The sequence below is a fragment of the Vigna angularis genome, chromosome 7 (assembly GCF_016808095.1).
Source record: "Vigna angularis cultivar LongXiaoDou No.4 chromosome 7, ASM1680809v1, whole genome shotgun sequence".
Taxonomy (NCBI): Eukaryota; Viridiplantae; Streptophyta; class Magnoliopsida; order Fabales; family Fabaceae; genus Vigna; species Vigna angularis.
In genome coordinates this window covers 22,003,004-22,024,355 of record NC_068976.1, presented here as the reverse complement: position 1 = coordinate 22,024,355, position 21,352 = coordinate 22,003,004, and the positions used below count along the sequence as shown (strand labels likewise).

At 35.8% G+C, this 21,352-nt stretch overlaps 1 protein-coding gene and 1 pseudogene across 2 annotated transcripts; one reads left to right on the top strand and one right to left on the bottom strand.

Annotated features, from left to right (window-relative positions):
- Positions 1-7,091: 7,091 nt before the first annotated feature.
- On the bottom strand, positions 7,092-7,991 carry LOC108336531 (peroxidase 31-like; annotated as a pseudogene).
- A 3,898-nt stretch (positions 7,992-11,889) lies between these two features.
- On the top strand, positions 11,890-20,553 carry LOC108336363 (protein DGS1, mitochondrial). 2 transcript variants are annotated; one of them, XM_017572793.2, is made up of 14 exons: positions 11,890-12,173; positions 12,342-12,456; positions 12,760-12,963; positions 13,532-13,669; positions 13,834-13,995; positions 15,007-15,201; positions 15,857-15,957; positions 17,435-17,524; positions 17,921-17,993; positions 18,059-18,087; positions 18,163-18,286; positions 19,294-19,404; positions 19,965-20,065; positions 20,216-20,553. In XM_017572793.2, the coding sequence occupies exons 1-14, from the start codon at positions 11,965-11,967 to the stop codon at positions 20,331-20,333; spliced, it is 1,770 nt and encodes a 589-aa protein (XP_017428282.1). In that variant the 5' UTR covers positions 11,890-11,964; the 3' UTR covers positions 20,334-20,553. The 2 variants fall into 2 exon arrangements, with proteins under 2 accessions (XP_017428282.1, XP_052736408.1); XM_052880448.1 differs by lacking the exon at positions 11,890-12,173 and having other exon boundaries at positions 12,767-12,963.
- The last annotated feature ends 799 nt before the right edge of the window (positions 20,554-21,352 follow it).

The window sequence follows — 21,352 nt, the reverse complement described above, 5'->3', positions numbered from 1 at the left end:
AAAAGGAGAAGCCACCTTCACGGTCCAAGGTGCTGGAATCTTAGAGAGAAGCGAGAGAATTTTGGAATGAAGTTTTAGAGAGAGAAAGAATGTGTTTGGAAAATGAATGTCGGCCCTCCCTTTGCTAAGCTTCCAGTAAGTAATAATGCACCTCCAATAATGAAAAAGGTGGGTGACCACCATGTCCCCACCGGTCCTTAAAATACGGGTCTTACATTCTCCCCAACAACAAAAATTTTCGTCCTCGAAAATTAAGCTTATCGGAACTAGTCGAGGTAATTTCTCTCATCTCATCCTCTAACCTTCAGGTGGTTGCTTGTTATACCATTCCAGATGACCTTAAATCGTTTAACAGTTCGTCCTCGATCCTTACTGGTTGCACTTCAAATGACAAATCCTTTCTGGCTTGCATACTCTCAACCTCAAACACTTACCTAAAATGATCTTCATGCTCTTGTGAAGGAGGAAACCATAAACTTCTTTCAGGAAAACATCAAAGAAGTCATTCGTGACCACGAAGTTTACACTCCGAATTCTCCTTCGCCGCAAGATCTGAAGCTTGAGTCGCTTCCATGGGTGATAACACTAAGAAGAAACTATCATTTTCCAGGAGGTCTTGCCTTATCTAACTACTTCTCAAAATTTTCTCCTTCTACTTCCTTTCTTGATACTTATTTCCCCTAGTCTGCTATAGAATTTCCTATTCCATTCTTAATTTAAATTTTAGGTCATCCACCATTTTCTTATTCAGATTCCAACCATCACTAATACCTAGGTTCATGTTACCAAACTCTCACAGCGTCACCCAGTTTCTTGCCAACACGTCCTTTTCTTCTGACTGTTAACATTACTGATATTCTAAACCCAACTTATTTCTCCAACCTTGTTACAACCATATTTATCCAAAGCTTCTCTTAATCTAGCCTCTGAACTCCTTGCGAAAGTACAACATATGACCTTATGGCTTGATTTCTGGAAATTTTCAACACTCATAACCTTACTCCTAAACTCCAATATCTTCACTCCACCTCCGAAGCTTAACTTTAAGTCTTTTAACTCCTATTTTCGAAGCAAGAATTTGTCCCAAAAGGCTTAAACCAATTCTAATAAAGGTATACAACTCAAGTTGTCCTTGAACATGTATTCCTCTACTACTATCGAGCACATTAGACCACCACGAAAGCAAGAACAAGACATGAATTACTACAGGAAACACCACTAAAACTCTAACTCTTTCTTAACTCTAACCTTCAGAATTAAGAAAGGAAAACCATCTATGGTAAAAGTCATGAGTGTGCACCCTCATTACTCTTATCAAGACGTTTTCTGTTCTCAAAACATCTAGTTAGATACACACCTTACTATATAGACACAGAGGAAGTGGTAAATCATACCATTTACACTCAATTCTTCACAGAGAAGACATGGCAAACTCACAACACACAGGTCATCCTAAGGATGAACTGCTCTGATACCATTACTGTAACATCCCAAAAATTCACCCAAAATTAAAAATTATTTCAAAACTTAAATATTATAATAATACATAACATCCCGAACATCAACTAAAATCTATACATCAGTTTTAAGCTCAGACGCAACTGCAAAGATAACATTGAATCCTTCTAATTCGATCTTCCATCCTTTCCTCCACTTGTACAGGATCACGTGACAATCCTTCAACTACTCCCGTATAACATCACACATTATACGATCATCGCATTCACATGCACAAACAAGCAAAGTAAGGGTGAGCTAACCTGAAACACATCATTTATAAAACGAGCATAGTTATTTCAATACAAATATCATATAATAATTAAGTCAGACATCTTCATGCCAATGTACCATAATTCCTGTTGGACACTCATCCCATAGTACCTAATAATCAATCCAGTACACAATAAACCCTCATCTGGATGATACGTTGATGAGCAAATCAACGGAAGGTGCCCCACTTGTGATTTCATTCTTAGTCCCCTCAATATGTCCACAATCAACCACAGATCAAGACATCCTACTACAGTACCCTCAACCTCAATACATACCCAGATATCATATCATTACTGAATCAAACGATAAAACAACGAACTTATATTACATCGGATACTGTTTACACGAACATTAAGATTGATCACTTAAGCTCGAAACTGAACATCAAATGCTATTATACCGAATACCATTAGGTCGAATACCAAAAGATCAAACGCTAATTAAGATCAAGTACTTAGACTTCACGTTAAGACAGTGTACTCTACTAGAACAATTACTATTATTTCGAACACTATTCAAACGATTGCTCAAAGATCAAATCTCGCACACCACAGATTAAGTACCATTCGGACGAACACTTAATTGATCACTTTACTGGATTTAACACTATCTGAGGGTAACCTCATCGAGACCGGATGTTCCCTACGTACAATCACTAATTGTTAACAATCCTTATCTGAGACAAGCGTCATCCAAACCGGGCACTACCTATGAATGATCACTACCTGAATCATGCATCATCACGACTAATCACTATTTATTAATCGATCATTACCTCAACGAATATCAAGGTCGGTCACTCCCCGTAAATGATTACAACCTCAAAGCAACATCACCAATAAAGATCATTCCCTAAGAACCATCACTACGAGACAGAACACTATAATAAATAACACTTGAGTCTGGTTTAAATGCCTAGAGTACTCTGCTGAACACCTCAGTACTGACCGAACGTAATCAAACTAAACCTCAGGTCACCAAATTAAGATCGGACGCTAGCTACCTCAGATCCACTAATCATCAAGATCAACTGTTGCCTAATAACGCTCGCTACTTGAAAATAAATAACACCAAGACCGAACGTCACTAGTAAGAATGCTCGTTACTACCTATAGACCCAACAAGGTTTACTTCCCGTCTCTCTCTCGAAGTATTCCAAATCCAACTTTATCTGCACTACCATCTCTCCCGTATCCGTACGACCATCACAGTTAGAAACCACAGCCACAACATGCAAGATGAATAACCAGAATTATCACATTATAAACCCACTACCTATACTATAACAATTCCCATGATAAATTGACTCACATGATATTGTAGACTAGTCTTTCATAAACTGATGTCGTTTACTTGTAATTTGTCGTCATAACCTGCTCTCAATAACAGGCGACCCGAGCCGTCATCCATCGCGACTTCAGACCTATCTCCCCGACTCCTCAAGGACTAACGAGTAAAAACATCGATACTACGCGTAACGATGCACTATACTCAACACGAGCCGAAGTCATTGGGCGAGACATTCACCTCCTCGCGCAGAAGAAGGTGACACTCGAATCTCCGTCTCACGTGTGAGACTAGCAAAAATGCTAAAAAGACCAACGAAGTTACAAGTAAATAACATAGTGTATGTACCACCTCCAACAGAATAAACGTGCTCAATCACGAAGTCATACATATTCTCAATAATATGTATAACTAAACAAGTAGAAGAAACGTGCTCAATCACGAAGTCACACATATTCTCAATAATATGTATAACTAAACCAATAGTATAAACGTGCTCAATCACGAAGTCATATATATTCTCAATAATATGTATAACTAAACCAATAGTATAAACGTGCTCAATCACGAAGTCACACATATTCTCAATAATATGTATAACTAAACCAATATTGGATCAAGGAAATAACCAACAATTCTCAATAATTGCTTCAAAATACTCCCACGGATTCATGCATTATTGCCGAACTTTATTTCCAACACTGATACTGTCTGAGCGAACGTTCTGGAATAATCTTCATCAAAGGCCGAACGTTGTCGATGAACACCGAACCAAGGTCGAGCGCTCACAAAACCAAGGACGAACGCTACCAAAAACCAAGGACGAACGCTCCTAAAAACATTGGACGAACGCTCACTTAACCAAGGACGAACGCTCACTTAACCAAGGACGAACGCTCACTTAACCAAGGACGAACGCTCACTTAACCAAGGACGAACGCTTACTTATACTCAAAAACCGAACGCTCGTTGTACCCCAAAAGCCGAACGCTCATAATTATCACAAGGCTGAACGCTCAATTACTGAGCCGAACGCTAAGATCCATCACTTAGGCCGAACGCTAAACCATTGGACGCTTTGGACGAGCGCATAAGATCAAACATCCTAAAAGACCGAACGCTCTTTATAACCTACGGACGTTCGTCTTGAGACCAAGGCCGAACGTTCAAGATTACTCCACGAAGATACTAAGTTAAGGACGAACGTTCATAATTCACTGTTTGGACGAGCGTCTCATTTTTACAGACTTGACGGACGAACACGGACGTTCGTTAGAAACCGAACGCACAGTAATTTGGACGAACGTCGAATTTCACCAGAATTAGACGAACGTTTAGAAATTGGCCGACCACTATTTGGTCGAGCACTGTTGGGACGAACGTCCAATTTTGATTCCCCAAAATTGGACGAACGTGCATTCTGCAGAAATTCTGCAGAATCGCACCAGAGTCCAGAAACCCAGAAAACCCTCCCCTTTTCATCCAGATTTTTCACATATTTGCAGCAAAGCCAACATATCTCAACAATCAATGAAATAAATCAAGCTCTCCTTACCTCTTGAAGACTTCCATGTAAATTTGGGATCTATCTCCTTCCAGACGTGCAGATCAAGATCTCCTTGAAACTTCAGTAGTTCTCCCCCTCCTCTCCCAGATCTTACTGCAACAGCTTCACTCTCACAAGATGTCCAACCCAAATCCTCCTCTCTGCACTTCTGAAGTTGGTGCTGCTTCCCTTGGGTGCTCTTTGAACGGTTGGAAATGGAAGGAAGGGTGCCCTTCCTCTGGCTGGTCTCCCACATGGCTCTCTTCTATGCTTTTGATTCACAGCCACACGGCCCATGGCCATTCATTTCGGCAGCAAGCAATGTTTTGGAATTTAATTGGAACATTCTTTTTGGAGTATGCAAACCGTGCTTGATGGAATGAGGGGGCCACCAATTGGTTGAAAGCTCACGTGGAGGACTCCTAAATGCAAAAGTTGAATTTGTTGAAGTGTAAATAGCACACGGCCCTACACTTTTGCATGTCCATTATTGCTAGAATAAAAATGGGAGCCACCACTTATATAATATAAGGTGACTATTTTGTTGGAAGAAAGCATTATGGCCCACTTTATCACTCATTTCAAAACTGGTTTACAAGAAACACACACCACTCACGACTTTATTCCCCATGTCCAAGAAATTAATTGAAGAAAGTGCACATGGGACATCTGAAGGAAGAGGACGTTGCTTCTTTTATTCCAAAGAACACGCATGAATTGTTTTGGAGCTGGAACGGTGCACTTCTTATCACAGGTTGATTTCCTTTTTCAAATGCTGCACCAAATTACTTGAGAATGAAGTTGACTCACAGATCTAGCAAGCTTGAGAGCTGCAAAAATGAAGAGAACACACAGTCTTATTTGGTTTCACGGACAGTAGTAGCAGCATGCAAGAGGTGTCACTGCCTGGCTGGATGGACAGCGGCAACAGCACCAGTAGCACTTGGAGGAAACGGTCCAACACCTTAAAGACGTAGTTGGTCCAGCAAAAGGAGAAGCCACCTTCACGGTCCAAGGTGCTGGAATCTTAGAGAGAAGCGAGAGAATTTTGGAATGAAGTTTTAGAGAGAGAAAGAATGTGTTTGGAAAATGAATGTCGGCCCTCCCTTTGCTAAGCTTCCAGTAAGTAATAATGCACCTCCAATAATGAAAAAGGTGGGTGACCACCATGTCCCCACCGGTCCTTAAAATACGGGTCTTACAAGTGGTAGTTGAAAAATAAGAAAATTTTGTTATTTTGATTTTAAATGGTTTATTTATAAATAGTTTTATTATAAACGAGTTTTATTATATTAAAATATATTATTTTTATAAAATTATATATATATATATTATAAATACAATGTAAAATTTCATAAAATAGTATTTTAGAAGTAGTGATAGTTTAAAAATAATGAGACTTTGTTATTTTGATATTAAATGATTTATTTATAAATAATTTTGTTATAAATGAGTAGAACTGTCAAAACGGATCACCCAGTCTGATCCGGTCCGGTTCACCACGGGTTGATCACTTAGTGAGTCAACTTAACCTGGCTCATTTATTGGCGAGCTAGAAAAATTCAAACCTGACCTGAGCCATCACAGGTTGGTGGGTAAACGGGTTGGCTCATTTAATTACAATTTTTTTAAATAAATAAAATTACAAATTTTCTATAATTTAAATCTAAACAAATTTCATTTCCAAACTTCACTCCTCCCAACATGAGTGTTTAATTAATTTTGAAAATAAGGAACTTAAAAAAAATTTTCAAGCAAAAAATAATAATAAATATTTTTTTATAAAATTAAAATTAAATTTTAATAAAATAAAATAGGTGGGTGGGTTGGTAGGTCAACCCGACCCACTACAGGTTCAACCTGCATGAGCTGGGTTGAAATCTGACCCGCATAAAAAAATAGCTTTAATACCCTCTTTGGTTCCCACTTTCGTTGGATAATGTTAATTCAAACCCCATTTTTAGAAGTGTTTGAAATATGTCCATAGTTAGTAAAATTCGCGTCTAATTTGTCCATTCCGTTAAGTATAACCAAACAGAGTTAATACGTTGATGATCTGACACCAATTATTGACAACGTGTCAATATATTGTTTTGTGCGTTATGACGTGTTACTTTCTTATAGAATTGGGTTTTCTTCTTCTTGTTTGTCTTCTTCTTGTTTAACCTAAAATACATATTCAATCACTCCATACCAATTTTATGCAATCTTAAAACTACATGAACTCTGAGAAAACATATCAAAATGAGAAACTTTATTAATTAAATCTTATAATATTACATTCAAAAACCATAACTCAGATTCATCTATCCAGATCAAGGACAATTGCTTCATTCTCCCATTTCCCCACCTCACACAACCGAAATCTATGTATGGATAATCAACCTCAAAAACACCAAATTCATGCACAACAAAGGTTTCATTCCATTCTCATCTTAAATCAAAAGATCTTGTTTCATCAAATCATCAACAACTTCCAAAAAGAAGAAAGAATCAATTAATCTGATCACACATGCGTCGGATCTCCCCCTTTCTCCCTGTCTGCACATTGAGCAGACTTAGCTTTTGCATCGCCGAGGCAAAAACCCTAAAGAACCTAGCTTGATCCTTGGCGAATCCCTCCAAGAACGGTCTCGTAACAGGGTCATTGTACAAGTCGTGATCGGATTTCAGCACACCCAAACCATTAGGAAGGTTCTGGATAATGTCATTAAAGACGAAAAGGGTAGGGTTGGTTCTGTAATCGGCGCAAGCTTTGGATAAAGGTTCAAAAAAATGAAGGTTGTAGGACGAAGAGGAGTTCGAGAGGTTGGTGACGAATTCGGAGCAGTGGGAGAATCCCACGGTGTAGGCCCCACTCAGAGCGACAAACTCCTCCACGAAGAAGCCGCGACGGGTGATGATTTTCGTGATTTGGGACATTGGCATGGATGGAGTGGGAGGTGGTTGGGGACGGAGGCGGCGGAAGAGAAGCGGATGTCACCACGCTTGAGGAAAACAGGGTAGAAGGGGCAGCCGAGCATGGTCAGAAGGTCGCGAGTTGCGACGGAGAGGATGTCGGCGTAGGAGACGGTGTTGGGGCAGGCCAATTCGAGGGCGGTCTTGGCGCGGACGATGAGGTCGAAGGCATCGCCGGGGAGGGAGAGGTTGACACAGTCGCAATGTAGAAACCCTAAATCAATTTTTCCCCAAATATAAAAACTCTATCTTTAAAAAACCTCAATATGGTGTTTTTTTAACACGTCAGCACCGAACAAAACAATACATTGACAATATGCTAATAATTGGTGTCAGATCATCGACGCACTGTAACATCCCAAAATACCGTAATTACCATAAATCAGGATTAATTACAATTAACAGTAACATAAACAGTCTTTGGCATTAAACAGAATACAAGGAGAAGCCGAACGGCGTCAGTACAGAAGAACGTACGCTCAAGATATAATTCTGTGATAAACAGGACGAACGGTTTTACAAAACATTTAACCGCACGTCCAACTATTCCACCATTTACATCACTACTCTAACGAGCGCTTTAAGGCTCGGCCTTGACTTCTACCTCAACCAGATTTGCATCTTCCAAATTTTCTTCTTCTAGTATTTCTTCAAGAGATGCTCCACCATCTGCTCACATCCACACGGATGATCATTGCAAGACAAGACGAACGTACATGGACAGTGGACAACATAATGGAAACGCAAGGGTAAGCTTACGTAATTTAAATTCATACTTCAACATTTCTATTCAAACAAACACACATTCAGCACATATACATATAACATCAATCAACACATGAATATACCAATACTAGACCGACCGTCCGGACTGTATGAATCTGTGTAGTTACAACCGTCCTTGCACCCGAGTGATGTAGTAACTGGGATACACCAAACAGCTGCCACTCGAGGTAAGTCCGTTCTTACGTCGCCCATGTTAACTTATGGACTAAGGACCTCCTGCCGTTCCCACACATGACATACTTCCTCTACATGAAGATAGTATTCACGGAACATCAGGATGGACAACGAGTCTTAACTCATCCACAGTCATACTTTACCAAATTTAATATTCAATATAAAAATCAGAGTCGTTCCTCCTTGGAACGCTCGTTCAAATACCAACATCATAACTTCACTTCTTATATTGTTCGCACACCTTAAATCTTCCTTTTATTTACATTTTCAGTCTATGTTCCACTTTCATGAAAAGACGAGCGTTCAATCCTCTACTAAACGAGGACGAACGTCGAGAGTGAGAATCAGTTAAATGAACCGACCCTTAGCGACCTAGTATAATTAATTCAGAATAAACTTGGATTTTAAAGATCTTAGACCAACTTCAAAAGAATAAAGATACAACCAAACGAATATTTGGTGCCCTGAGAACGAGTGTTAAATAAGACCGAGAGCAAATATTTATTTACTGAAAATTTGGGACGAACGGTATTTACGTACGTTCTGAAATTCATAGTATGGACGAGCGACCGGTATAAGACCGTACACTTCTTAGAACGAACGCTAAATATAAGACCGAGCGCTATTAGGACGAACACTCATTTCGAGATCGAGCGCTATTAAGACGAACGCTTCGGTATAAGACCGAGCGCTATTTCGGACGAACGCTTGGTAGAATACCGTGCGCCGTTTAAGACGAACGCTCGACGTAAGGCCGAACGCTATCAAAGACGAACGCTCGACATAAGGCCGAACGCTATCAAAGACGAACGCTCGACATAAGGCCGAACGCTATCAAAGACGAACGCTCGACATAAGGCCGAACGCTATCAAAGACGAACGCTCGACATAAGGCCGAACGCTATCAAAGACGAACGCTCGACATAAGGCCGAACGCTATCAAAGACGAACGCTTCGACGTTCAAATGGGGACGCTCGTTCTCGAGCGGAATTCTTTCCAAATGAAAGAATTCCATTCTAAGTTATTTGAAGAAAAACCGAACGGTCTAAGACCGTACAGTGACGAGCGTCATTTATCAAAGGCATGAATTAAGTGCAGATTTCTCAACCTTAACAAATTTTCCAGGTTTCAACATTTTACTTATACTTTATACTTCAGATTGATTCTCAAATTTATGAACTTTATAACTTTCACTTCTAGATTTATTCACGTTCAATAATCAACATATTAATAACTCATACATTATAGTATTCATCCATCATTCATACGTATCAACCAACATGCAGTTCAACAACTCAGAAATCATATCCGATATCAGTAAACAAATCATAACAGCACAACAGGGTTCGTTCATGTAGATCCAGAAAAACACGTATACAGAAATTTCATACAGACGACCCACATCATGCTTTCATGCACTCATACACGTATAAATTTAAATATATGTAAGCTTCCCTTACCTGGATAGCAGTGAATGTTTAACAGTGTAACTTGAATCTGCCCAACTATGACTTTCTACCCGCTAAGCTCTTCCTTACGCTCCTTAACTAAGTCTAACCAAAGAAAACTCAGAAACTCAGATTTTATCCTTGCATGCATCTGAAACAGCGTTCATAGTAACTCCAGAACTAGGGTATGGCTGGGAAACTTACTGGTTACAGGATCAAAAGAGGTTCGGCTCAAAATGAAGCTTACTGGCCCGTGAACGTTTCTACGGTTTCAGAAAGTTGATTGGAGTTGAAAGAAGTGAGTAATAGTAGAGAGAAGATGAAGATTCTTAGAGAGAAGTTGGAGAAAATGGAGGTTTTAGGTTGTGGGGAAGACGAAGTGTGCGTGCAAGTGAGAGAGAGAGTTTCTAAAAACTCAGATTTTGTGGATTCCACGTCAAAACGGACGAGCGTCTCCTAGCCCGCCACCTGCACACCAAATCCTGCTTTGGAAGCTTCTCTCGCGACACATGGCGTGCGTGCATGCAAAGATTGGTGCGTTTTTAATGCTTTTAGAGAAATTGATTTTTGGCTCAGCTTTCCGTGCACAGCAGAGATGAAATCAGAGTTGGGAGTGGGTTTTCTTAAGGGAATTAAACATTGATTGTGGGGTGCATTAATGATGATATGATATGTAATTTACAGAGTAAATTTTCAGGGTCTCACATGCACTAACTTCGTTTGATTATATTTAACAGAAGGGACAAATTAGACACAAATTTTAGTAACTATGGACATATTTCAAACACTTTTATAAATGGGGATTAAATTGACATTATCCAACGAAAGTGTGGACCAAAGAGAGTATTAAACCAAAAAAATACAATTTTTTCAAACTTAAATCGGTCTAAACCCGTGGTGAACCGGATTGGCTCACGGGTTGTGATCCATTTTGACAGCTCTACAAACGAGTTTCATTATATTAAAATGTACTATCTCTCTAAAATAATATATATATATATATATATATATATATATATAATTACAAATACGAGTATGGATACTTAAAATGTAAAATTTCAGAAAATAGTATTTTAGAAGTAGTGATAGTTTAAAAATAATGAGACTTTGTTATTTTGATATTAAATGGTTTATCTATAAATAGTTTTGTTACGAAATAGTTTCATTATATTAAAATGTACTATCTCTTTAAGAAAAATTTTTCGAGAGTTCTCTACCTTCTCTCTAAAGGTTCTAATTTATGTCATCTTTTTTACGATGAGGAGGTATCTAAACGATTAATGCGACAAGATCTACTTATCCATTCTACCAATCTATACTTTAGAGAGCAAGTAAATTTCAACTATTTTTTTCTCTTTTGTTCTTAATATGAAATTAGAAGAAGAGATTGTCGTTGCATACGTAATCTTGCTTCTTCTACTTGTTCTTGATTAATATAAAGTCTTAAAGACTCTCTCCGTTTTTAATTTGGTGTTTGGTAGTTGTTTATAGGATTTTCTTGCTTTTTAAGTCATTAGGAAAACGTTTATAGAGTTGATAGTTATTTGTGAGGTAAGAAAAGTTAGACTTAATCTTATATTTATATTTGTGGTTTAAATTTAGTATTCCTATAATAATAGTGATTTAAGTGAAATTGTTATGTTTGTACCAACATGATGTATAGATGATTAATAATGACTGTGTGTGGAAAAAAATTAAAAACAGCATAAAATTTTAAAAACCATTTGACTTTTCTATTTTTCTTAATTGTAATTAAGAAAAATAAAACATATTAAATAATAAACAAACGAATATTTTTCATAAATATCGAATGATTTTATTTCACTTTCTAATGATTTTGCTAATTTTTTTATGGAATACAAGGGTTTATGTGAAAGGTAGGGCGAAACTAAATCAAAATAATTTAATTAAAGAATAAAAAACTACTACACAGTCAAAAAGGTGTTGGAAAAGTTTCTTTGAGCAGCGTGAAGCTTGGAGCAGCGGTTCTCATGGCGGTTCCACCATCGGAAACTGAATCCACGGGAAACGGAACATTTCTTTCACAATTTTATTCTCATTATCTTCGAAATCGAATCCACGCTCTCTATCCCTACTTCCCCAGAAACTTTTTCTCCAATTTCGCTATCCGCTTCAGATCAACCCCGCGTCGGGAATGTCTCCCTCTTCCGTTACCTTCCTCTTCGTTCGACTCTCCCGTGTACGTTCATTGTCCTTTCCACTTCTACAAAGTCAACCATGAATCGATTAATATTCGTTCGTGTTTGAATATCATTTTCGTTTTATTCTCAGCTCTGTTTCTATTTCTACATGGATGGAACGAATGCATATTAGGGTTTTTGATGTTTGGTGCTGTGTTCCCTTGCAGGCTCGTTACCAAGAGATCGAGAGTGCATGGTATTGTGGAGGGTATATTGGAGCGTGTTTTGATGAATTTGCATAGCGTTCAAAAGAATCTCCAGTTCTGGCAGTTCAGAGCTAAAGTTCTGTCCCTAAATATCTTGTCATTTTGTTTTTTTATATCTTTGTATTGTAAAAAATTTCATAAAATAATTAAGAAGAAAGAAAAATCTAAACAAGTTACTACATATGCCAATTTAACTAATGCACGGATTGAAAATAAGCTTACTTATAAACTAACTTTAACTTGTAATAAAACAGTTTATTTTTCTTTCTTAGTTTTATCTTTTACTGGTATTTATGAAAAAATTATCCAAACATGTCGTTTAGCTCAAGCTGTGTCCATTCTGGAAATAGCTACACTACTTATTTGTTTAAAATTTCAGAGGTCAGATTCCGAGAAGGCACGTTTCATGATTTTTGAGAGGGGTCCAAGGGCTTTTATTGATGAAACAGCCAAGTTGTTGCGTGGACTCACTGCTCAGGGTTCGTCTTCACGGAGTCTGTGCCAATCGGCGTCTGATTTTATCGACGAGAGAGTAGTTCTTTTGAGTTCCTTAAGATGTTCACTTGCCACATTTTTAGCTCAGGTTTGTTTTGTCTGATTCATTGTCTCCTAATGTTTGAATTACAATAGTCTTTCATAATTAGAATGAATATAATGTACCTGTCTCGTGTTGTCAAGCTCGCTTAATAGTGGATACTTTTTTGTTGTTGCATGATTCTGTCACATTGGAGTTATTGATCTTCATATTTATAGAAGAGAAAGTTTGCAATGACTGAATGATTATGAAGGTGATGCTGTATCTTTCGTGTTTGTGTATCTGCTGCTGCTTTTTACTGAATTGGCCTAGTTTTGTTTTTGGGCACCTCCCCTACCTTTTCCTGGCGGTGACACTGTTATTTATGTCTTTAGGGGAACTTTTATATAGGCCTTGGGATAGGTTTGATAGGATAGTTCAGTGAGGATATGAACAAAATTGTTTACATGTAGAGTTGGGACTCAGTTCTTCTGGCAACCCATGAAACACTTTTGAACGCACCTGTAGAAATAGAAAATTATAAATATGAAGAATTACTCTATCAACTTCACTTTGTTAAAGGCCAATATGCTATCAATCTTCTGATATTACTTCAAATTTGAAACATCATTCTCAGGTTTATATGGAAGTTGGTAAAATTGGAGAGGATTTAGTGGCAAATCCAGAGAAAGAGCTGCCGTCGTTGTTAGTTACAATTAGTGATTTGTTTTCTACATTAGAAGCTTCAATTGGGCATCTACATGCAGTGCGTGAGGTATATATAGATAAAGTTGTTCATTTTTGCCTCTTTTCCCTCTGTTTTCATTTATGTATATTACTCTTAACCCTTATTACTATGACCTGTGATTTTTTAAAGCAAAACTGGAGCATGTTTGCAGCTTAACGTTGTTAAAAAATTTGCTTTTTTTGCGAATTCAGAGTGATTCTTCAGTTGACGGGACCTATTCAATCCCTCTGCTATTTGAGAAGGTGCCAGAAATAATTCAGGAAGAATCTCAGTGGACAGACTGTGAAATAAGAAATGCTATCAATTCAATCTATCAAAATTTAGACAAGCTGGACGCATACATATCTCTTCTTGTAAGATCTTCTATCTTAATCATTCAACTTCCCACAGCTCACCTATTAACATTAGCAAATTAGCATTTTTCTTTTGATTTTCTGGTGAGCAGTATCGTAGCACTGTTTATGTGCCTTACTGTTCAGCATTCTTTTTTATTTTCTAACTAAAAGTTTAGAAGTTTTGTGTAAAAAATGTTGTTGTTAATACTTTTTAATTTACATACTTCTATAAACAAAGTCTAACCACGGAGAGATGACTTCTTTTTTCAGAATTTTGATACTTAAATAGATACACTTTTTTCAGAAACTGAATATTTTACTTAATTCAACCTATTCTTTTAGTTCTAAACAGTAACTTGAAAATATGAAATATTAAACAACAATATTTTCTAACCTTCCTGAAAATAAGGTTTCAACCATAATCATGATATTAAAACATTGCTTGGTATTATGTGTTAGAAGAGTCATTTCTGTTTGGTATTTGGCAATATTTCCTTCATGATTAAATGAATAGGTAGCTGTAATGATCCTTGCCTAAGGGGATTAGTTTCACACACAAAGGATATGTTGATTCATGGGGCATGTGTATTACTCTCTATTCATTTAGAAAGCCATTTTTATATGAAAATAAGAGAAGTAAACAGTAGCCATACTATCATGAGGTCCGTCAAAATTAATGGCTTACCTAACGTTCTCTTTTTTACAATGTTCTGTGATCCCTGTTTGCTTTGATTGGTATTGAACAGTAAACCCCTCCATTAGACAATCCGTAGGGCTTTGTCAATGCAACAATGCCTATTAGAAGTGGGCAACAAAATTATCTTGACTGGAGTCAATTACAAGGGCTTTTATTTTTTTTACCATTTATATTGGATTTAGTCATCCATGGAGGTTCTGAAATCGAACAATTAGTAAACTTTTTTGATAATACTTATGCATTTCTAGTCTCAGTTGGTTTATATTGATTGGACTGTTCTGTAACATCGATAAAATTTTAAATTGCAATTTAATGGTTGTGATATGTTTCAGGTCATCAAACATAGAAAGCCAAGGAAAATGACTCAATATTGGATCCGCTATACATTTGGTGCAGTTGGTCTGTCAGTATGCTCAATTTGGCTCTTACGGCATAGTAGATTGGTGGGAAGTTCTGATCTTGATAATTGGATTTTGGAAGCTAAGAACTCAACAATTAGCTTTTTTAAGAATCATGTAGAGCAACCGGTACATCTCTTCTTGATTATTTACTAGGGCTTTGTTATTCTTTCATATTTTTTCGTCCTCAATAAATGAGACTTGAACTTAACATTTCCTTATGAGATAGGAGCTGTAGTAAGCATTACAAAATTTGCTTAACCTCATTTCCTCTTCAAATCTCAATTTATTGATAATTAGAATTAACTTTGTAGCCTTCCTAAAAGTCTGTTTTCCGTGAGCAATGGACAAAATTCTTTTCCTTGAGACTTTTCCCTCTTCATTCCTATCTTGATTTATGTTGAAAAGTTGACCAAACTGATTGAGGTTTACAATTGATGTAGGATGGAAGCATGAAATAAGGTTTAATATTTGTCTAGTAGCTGATCTAAAGTGTATTATGCAGCCAAGGTTGGATTCCAGCATAAAAAAGATGGAAGCCCTTAGAATGTTGTAAAGCTAGAAAGAGTGTTGTTTCATATTTTTAAGTTAAGCCTAGCCCTAGAATAATTTTATTTAATATCCCATCAGTACTCATTGTACTTTGATTGGGTTGAACCCACCTGTTGAAACCACATAAAATCCTTTAAAATGATCCCTATAAAAATTACTGTTTGAGATTTGAGCACTCTTGTTTGTTACTGTCCCACATCTTTGTATATATGCTGATGCAATCAATTTTCAGATTTTATCCATTAGGGACGAACTTTTTGAGACATTCAGGAAGAGACATCAAGGTATTATGGAGCTTGAAGAGGTGCAGTTAACTTCTAACTCATTACACAGGTTTGGTTTTTAAATATGTCCCCCTCCTTTTTCTTTAATATTAAACCTGTATAGAAGAACCATGTGCTTTGAATGCTTATTTTAACATAATTGTTTATAGCTTTTCATTGTATGCTAACTTAGGCACCTTAATAATTTTGTTTGTATAATTCTCTTTCAATGTAAATTGTTGATGTTTCACCCAGTTGAAGTAAAAACTCTTAACCCATTAGGACCTTTTGTTTTACAAATGAAACGAAATCATAATATGCTTATTTTAAATTTATTGTTCTATATAAAATATCAAGTAAATACCAATATATGTGAAGTAATTTTCAAACTTTTGGAGATTCAGAAGAATCCTTCCTTTCAAAAACCCACTATTCAATTAATTGTTGTTATTAGACAGTCTAGACTTGTATGGAAAAGCTTCTCGTGAATCATGGAAGTTTGTTTCTGGTTTATATGTAATTACGTGTGTGCATGGTCTTATTCATTCATAATAGAATATGCATGTATGCAAGTAGGTGAACTGCGTTGGGTATGTGTGACTAGGGTTGTTCAAAATTGAATTGTTAAAAAATAATAATATACTTTTTAAAAGAAAACTGAACTGAATTGGTTATATTAGTTTAGTTTTTGAAAAACTGAATTGTTTATAAATAGAATTGTTTGGACTAAACTGGACTTATGAGATTGGAAAATATACTCTAAAATAAGATGCTCATTGGTAATAATTCACACAATTTGAATAGTTCTACCAATTCAAAAGCAATTTAGGGTAGTTCAATTTGGTTCAGTTCACTCAAAACATGATGCAGTTCAGTTCAGTTCTTTTAAACCATTATACAATTAAGTTGAGTTCTGTTGAACTACTTTTAAAGTTTAATTCAGTTTCAGAATAGTTCAGCTTAATTCATGTATATTTTTCCAGCCTGTGTTGTGATGCCTGTGAAGGAATGTTTGAAGGATTATGGGTGGGGTAACTGCTTGTGAAACTGTTTGGACTAGCAAATTTTAATGAGTTTTGTTGAGTCTCTTCTGTAGCTTGATTTAGATCTGATTCTAATTGGACTTGAAATAAAAAATATCAATTATTAAAGGTATGCAACAAATGTAGGATGCTATTTAGTGTAATCTTCACGACTCAGTGTAGTCGGGTTATCTACCATGATATTTTACTATGTTCTGTAGCATCCTTTTGTACCATAGGTAGAAATATAATCCTCTTAAACCACCTAAATCTCCATCTGAAGAATATGGATTTATTAGCAACGAGACAAAACATGTTCAATAGTAAGGATATATTAGAGATAACTATCCTTGGGGCTATCAATTATTTAATTTTTTTATGACTACCTGGAATTGCATTTGGTCATATTCATTGATATTAAATTTAACTTGCTATAGTAATTTACTCGATACTGAAAGCATGCTAGTTGTATGGATGATTGGATATTGCTTTCTTAGTAACTATTTCTAAAAAAATTCCGTGCAGGATGTTGTTGGCATTCAGTGAGCAGGCCAAGGGTAAGAATATCCCAGCGAATGCTTCAGACCAGGAAATGCTTGAGATAGTCATGGATAGGTGAGTTGGAATATCTCTAGCTATGCTGGTCCGATGGTAGTAAGTTGCTTCTGTAATTCAATTTGAAGTAGATACATAGATTTACCTGTAAGCAATTGTTTATGATCCTACAGGGTTCATCCTGGATGTTCATATAAAATATTTTCAATTTATATTGATTGACTATATCTTAAACTTATACAGAATTAAAACTTGGATTTTTATGGAATCAAGGGACAATTACATACAGAAAGTGAATTTTATATGTAGTAGTCCTCTCCTTATCATGTAATAGGAATAAATGTTGAATTTAGATTAGAATCCTCCTTATTAGTAAAGTTCTAGGTATCACTTCATTTCTTGTAACATTGGTGTTTATCATGTGCTAAGATCTAATTTTCTCAAGTATAAATGCAGGTATGAGAAGGAACTCATGCATCCTATTCAAAACCTTCTGAATGGAGAGTTGGTTCGCGCCATACTTATTCAGGTACTGTAATTCATACGTTATATGCTACATCTGTAAGTTTTTAACATAATTCTTCAACATTCCAGGTTCAGAAGCTCAAGCTGGATACCGAGACGTGAGTTTATTTGAATCTACAAATTCAAGTAAATATTCACATTGTTTTAATTCCTTAATATAATATTTTGGTTAGGGCAATGCTAGAGCTGAACCAGATTCTACGGGCAAATGAAATCAACTTTGCCGTTTTGACCGCTTTACCTGCATTCTTTCTGTCTCTTTTACTAATCATGGTAGTACGTGCATGGTTCAAACAGGTAATTTCCCTTGTTTAGTTTGCACCATATAATATTACAGTTCTTGCATGCCCTAAAGAAAACTTGTATGAATGAGTTGGAGCGTGGATCTTGTCTGAGATGACACATTTTGTGTATGGTTGGGATACTGTTAGAATTTTAGTTCCTATAAAAACTTAATTACACATTGTGCAATTTTGGTCCCTTACAATTTTAAGAATATACAATTTCGGGCTCTATAAAAACTTAACTGCGCATTTGGTCATTCAAGTTTTCCAAAATTAAGTATTTTGGTCTACTTTTAACGTCATCATCCGGTTACTAATAAAAAATACTACATGTCTATCAGTAATTAGAGTATCAAATGTTCACATAAAATATTAATGACAAGGTTTAACAAGTTTTAACACTATCCTTACGGATACATTAACATTTTCTATTAGAAATTGAATGATATATGAATGCTAAACTAAAATTACTTTCGAAAAACTGGAAGACATAATGTGCAATTAAAGTTTCATGGGATCAAAATTAAACATACGTGAAATTATGAGTACTAAAAGTGGTTTTAATCAAATTGGTTTATATCTGATGGGCTAGATATTACATTACATATTTATCTTGACATCACCTGATTGGGTCAAAATGGTGCTTCATTTTGTATCAAACTGCTCCATTTCATCCCTTTATTTGCTATACTTAACTGTCCTCGATCTTTTAAGAATTTTGTTATTTCCTCATTGATCAGAGAATGCTCTGCAGTGTTATGAAGTTACTTATTTTTGGTTGACCTTGAATTTGTTCACTCGTAATAGCGATTTTTCAAAGTTGGTTTGAATTTAAGAATTCATTTATGTACATTTTGGGGTACTAAAATTAACACTTGTGGTAAATATTTTGAGGTTCGTTAAACTTTGACCCTACTGTCAGATTTGTCAACTTGTTTCAGTTTAGCCTTTCGTTATCTTTTCTCTTAAAAAGGAAATTCTTTATTCAGTAGCATTGATAAAGAAGTTTGTATGAATTAGGATACCAAAGCTGAGGGAAGAGGTAGACTAGCTCGCATTCAGCGGAGGTTACTTGTTGCTGAGGTTAAGAAAAGGATTGTGCTGTACCAACATTATGTTGACCAAGGGTTGGTAAGAAGCTTTCCTGATTCTTGTACATACATGTGACTATAGTTCGAAGCTTTCCCGATTCTTGTACATATATATAGTTATTCCTTAATAGAAGTTTCACGTCTATAAAGTCACGTCATTTGCACATACACATATGACTCTTGATTTTATTTAGCCCTCCCTAAATGAAGTTTCAACACTCTCCACTCACACACATTATGGAGACGGGATTCACCTAGGCAGAGTAAGTCTAGAATACTCATGATACAGTATATGTAAGATGTTCTTCACTGTGCAAATTTTTCACAGAAAACGTCTTCATTTGAGTAGTTTATGATACGAATGGGGTTCACAAACTTCATTTTCTGCTCGATTAGCAAAACACCATAATATTTCTCCCATCATGACACGTTCTAATGTGAAACTTGACAGAAATTTGGGAATATGTTGCAGTTTAATGGTTTAAAATTAATCTTATCAAAACAAATTCTATTTAACTTTAAAACAAAGGAATTCTTAGTTATTTTGAATGAGATGGATAGAAGAAAGATAGAAAAGTTCACGTTACATGTTATCTACAGGAGAGAGATGCACAATGTATGTTTGGATTGGCACTCTATAGCCTGAATCGCCTATATCACTCTGTCAAATGGCACGCAGAAGCTTCAGGAGAGTGGGAGAGGTTAGTTGCACTCTTTTTGTCTCAGCTATAATTGTCAAGTCACTTTCTGTTTATCGGACTTATATTTATATCCTCTATCTGTTTAAATACGTGAAAAGGGTGTGAATTCTATGATTGTTAAAATTGCCAAATCAATTATATTATGAACAGTTTGCGTGAGGATATAGTAGATTTGGCAGCCCCTGGATTACAAACTTCCGACAAGCTCTCTGTGATATCACACATGGTTACATATGACTGCTTGCTTCCAAGTCAGAGCCGCCGGTAGCATATTTTAGTATACTTTTTTTTTTCTTAATTCTTTGAATGATGCTTTTCTGGCCACTTTGAAATCCAATTTTGTTTTGGGTGTAAGCATATCTACCTCATGCATGGTGTCGCCATTGTATGATCAAAGATTTGGACAAATTTAACTAATGCATACAAATCATATTTGAATGGATGATAAATGTTCAATTGCTCGGTACAATGAGCACACTCTAAAATAAGCCAGAAGTCTCCAAGCTCATTCGAATGGAGGGAAATACTGAAACATATGATTGGGGCCACCTGCTCTAAAATCGTTTCTTACAATTAAATTTCTCTGTTTAGTCATACTAGGTAATATTATTTTGGTTAAGTTAAAAATAAATGGGGTTGATTTTTTATATGGAAATAGACTGGAAGGTGGCAAAAATAGTGATTTAAATTTTAAGATGGATGGTTGGAAAAAAAAATGGAAGGTTTGGGTTTGAGATAGAGGAAGTGATAAAAAAAATGGTTGTAATAATACTAGCTGTATGCATATGTATATGTATTTATTTAGATAATATATATTGACTGAAATATAGGTATTGTTGTTGATCATGTAGGTTCACATTTTTTAATTATAGTCTCATAATCCTCGATAAATAAATAAAAAGATTATTTTTATTATGTATTCTATTTATTGTATAAATATAAATAATTAAATATATTTTTTACTATGCATTATATTAAAATTCTGTTGTAATGAAAAGATTTAATTATATAGAATCAAACATTTTAAATATTTACAACTTGATTTCTGCATAGGACGTGGGACAAATTTATTTTTTTCTTTCTATACAACAGTCTCTGTTAATTTGTTTTCTATTTTTAATTTTTGTTTCACCATATTTTAATTTCTTTTTTTGTTTTTTATCACTATTTATTTCAGTGGTAAATTTTATATTTTCACTCTAAAATACTATTACTAACAAAATTGTGAAAACAATTTATGTATAAAGAAATCGTGATGAAATATTACTATAATATTAAAATATCAAT

Excerpts from the sequence above, each read along its gene's own strand:
- LOC108336363 (XM_017572793.2), top strand. The coding sequence starts at position 11,965 with ATGGCGGTTCCACCATCGGAAACTGAATCCACGGGAAACGGAACATTT. Across the intron at positions 15,958-17,434 it reads ACTTCTAACTCATTACACAG|GATGTTGTTGGCATTCAGTG; the intron begins GTTTGGTTTTTA and ends AATTCCGTGCAG. Across the intron at positions 19,405-19,964 it reads ATTATGTTGACCAAGGGTTG|GAGAGAGATGCACAATGTAT; the intron begins GTAAGAAGCTTT and ends TGTTATCTACAG.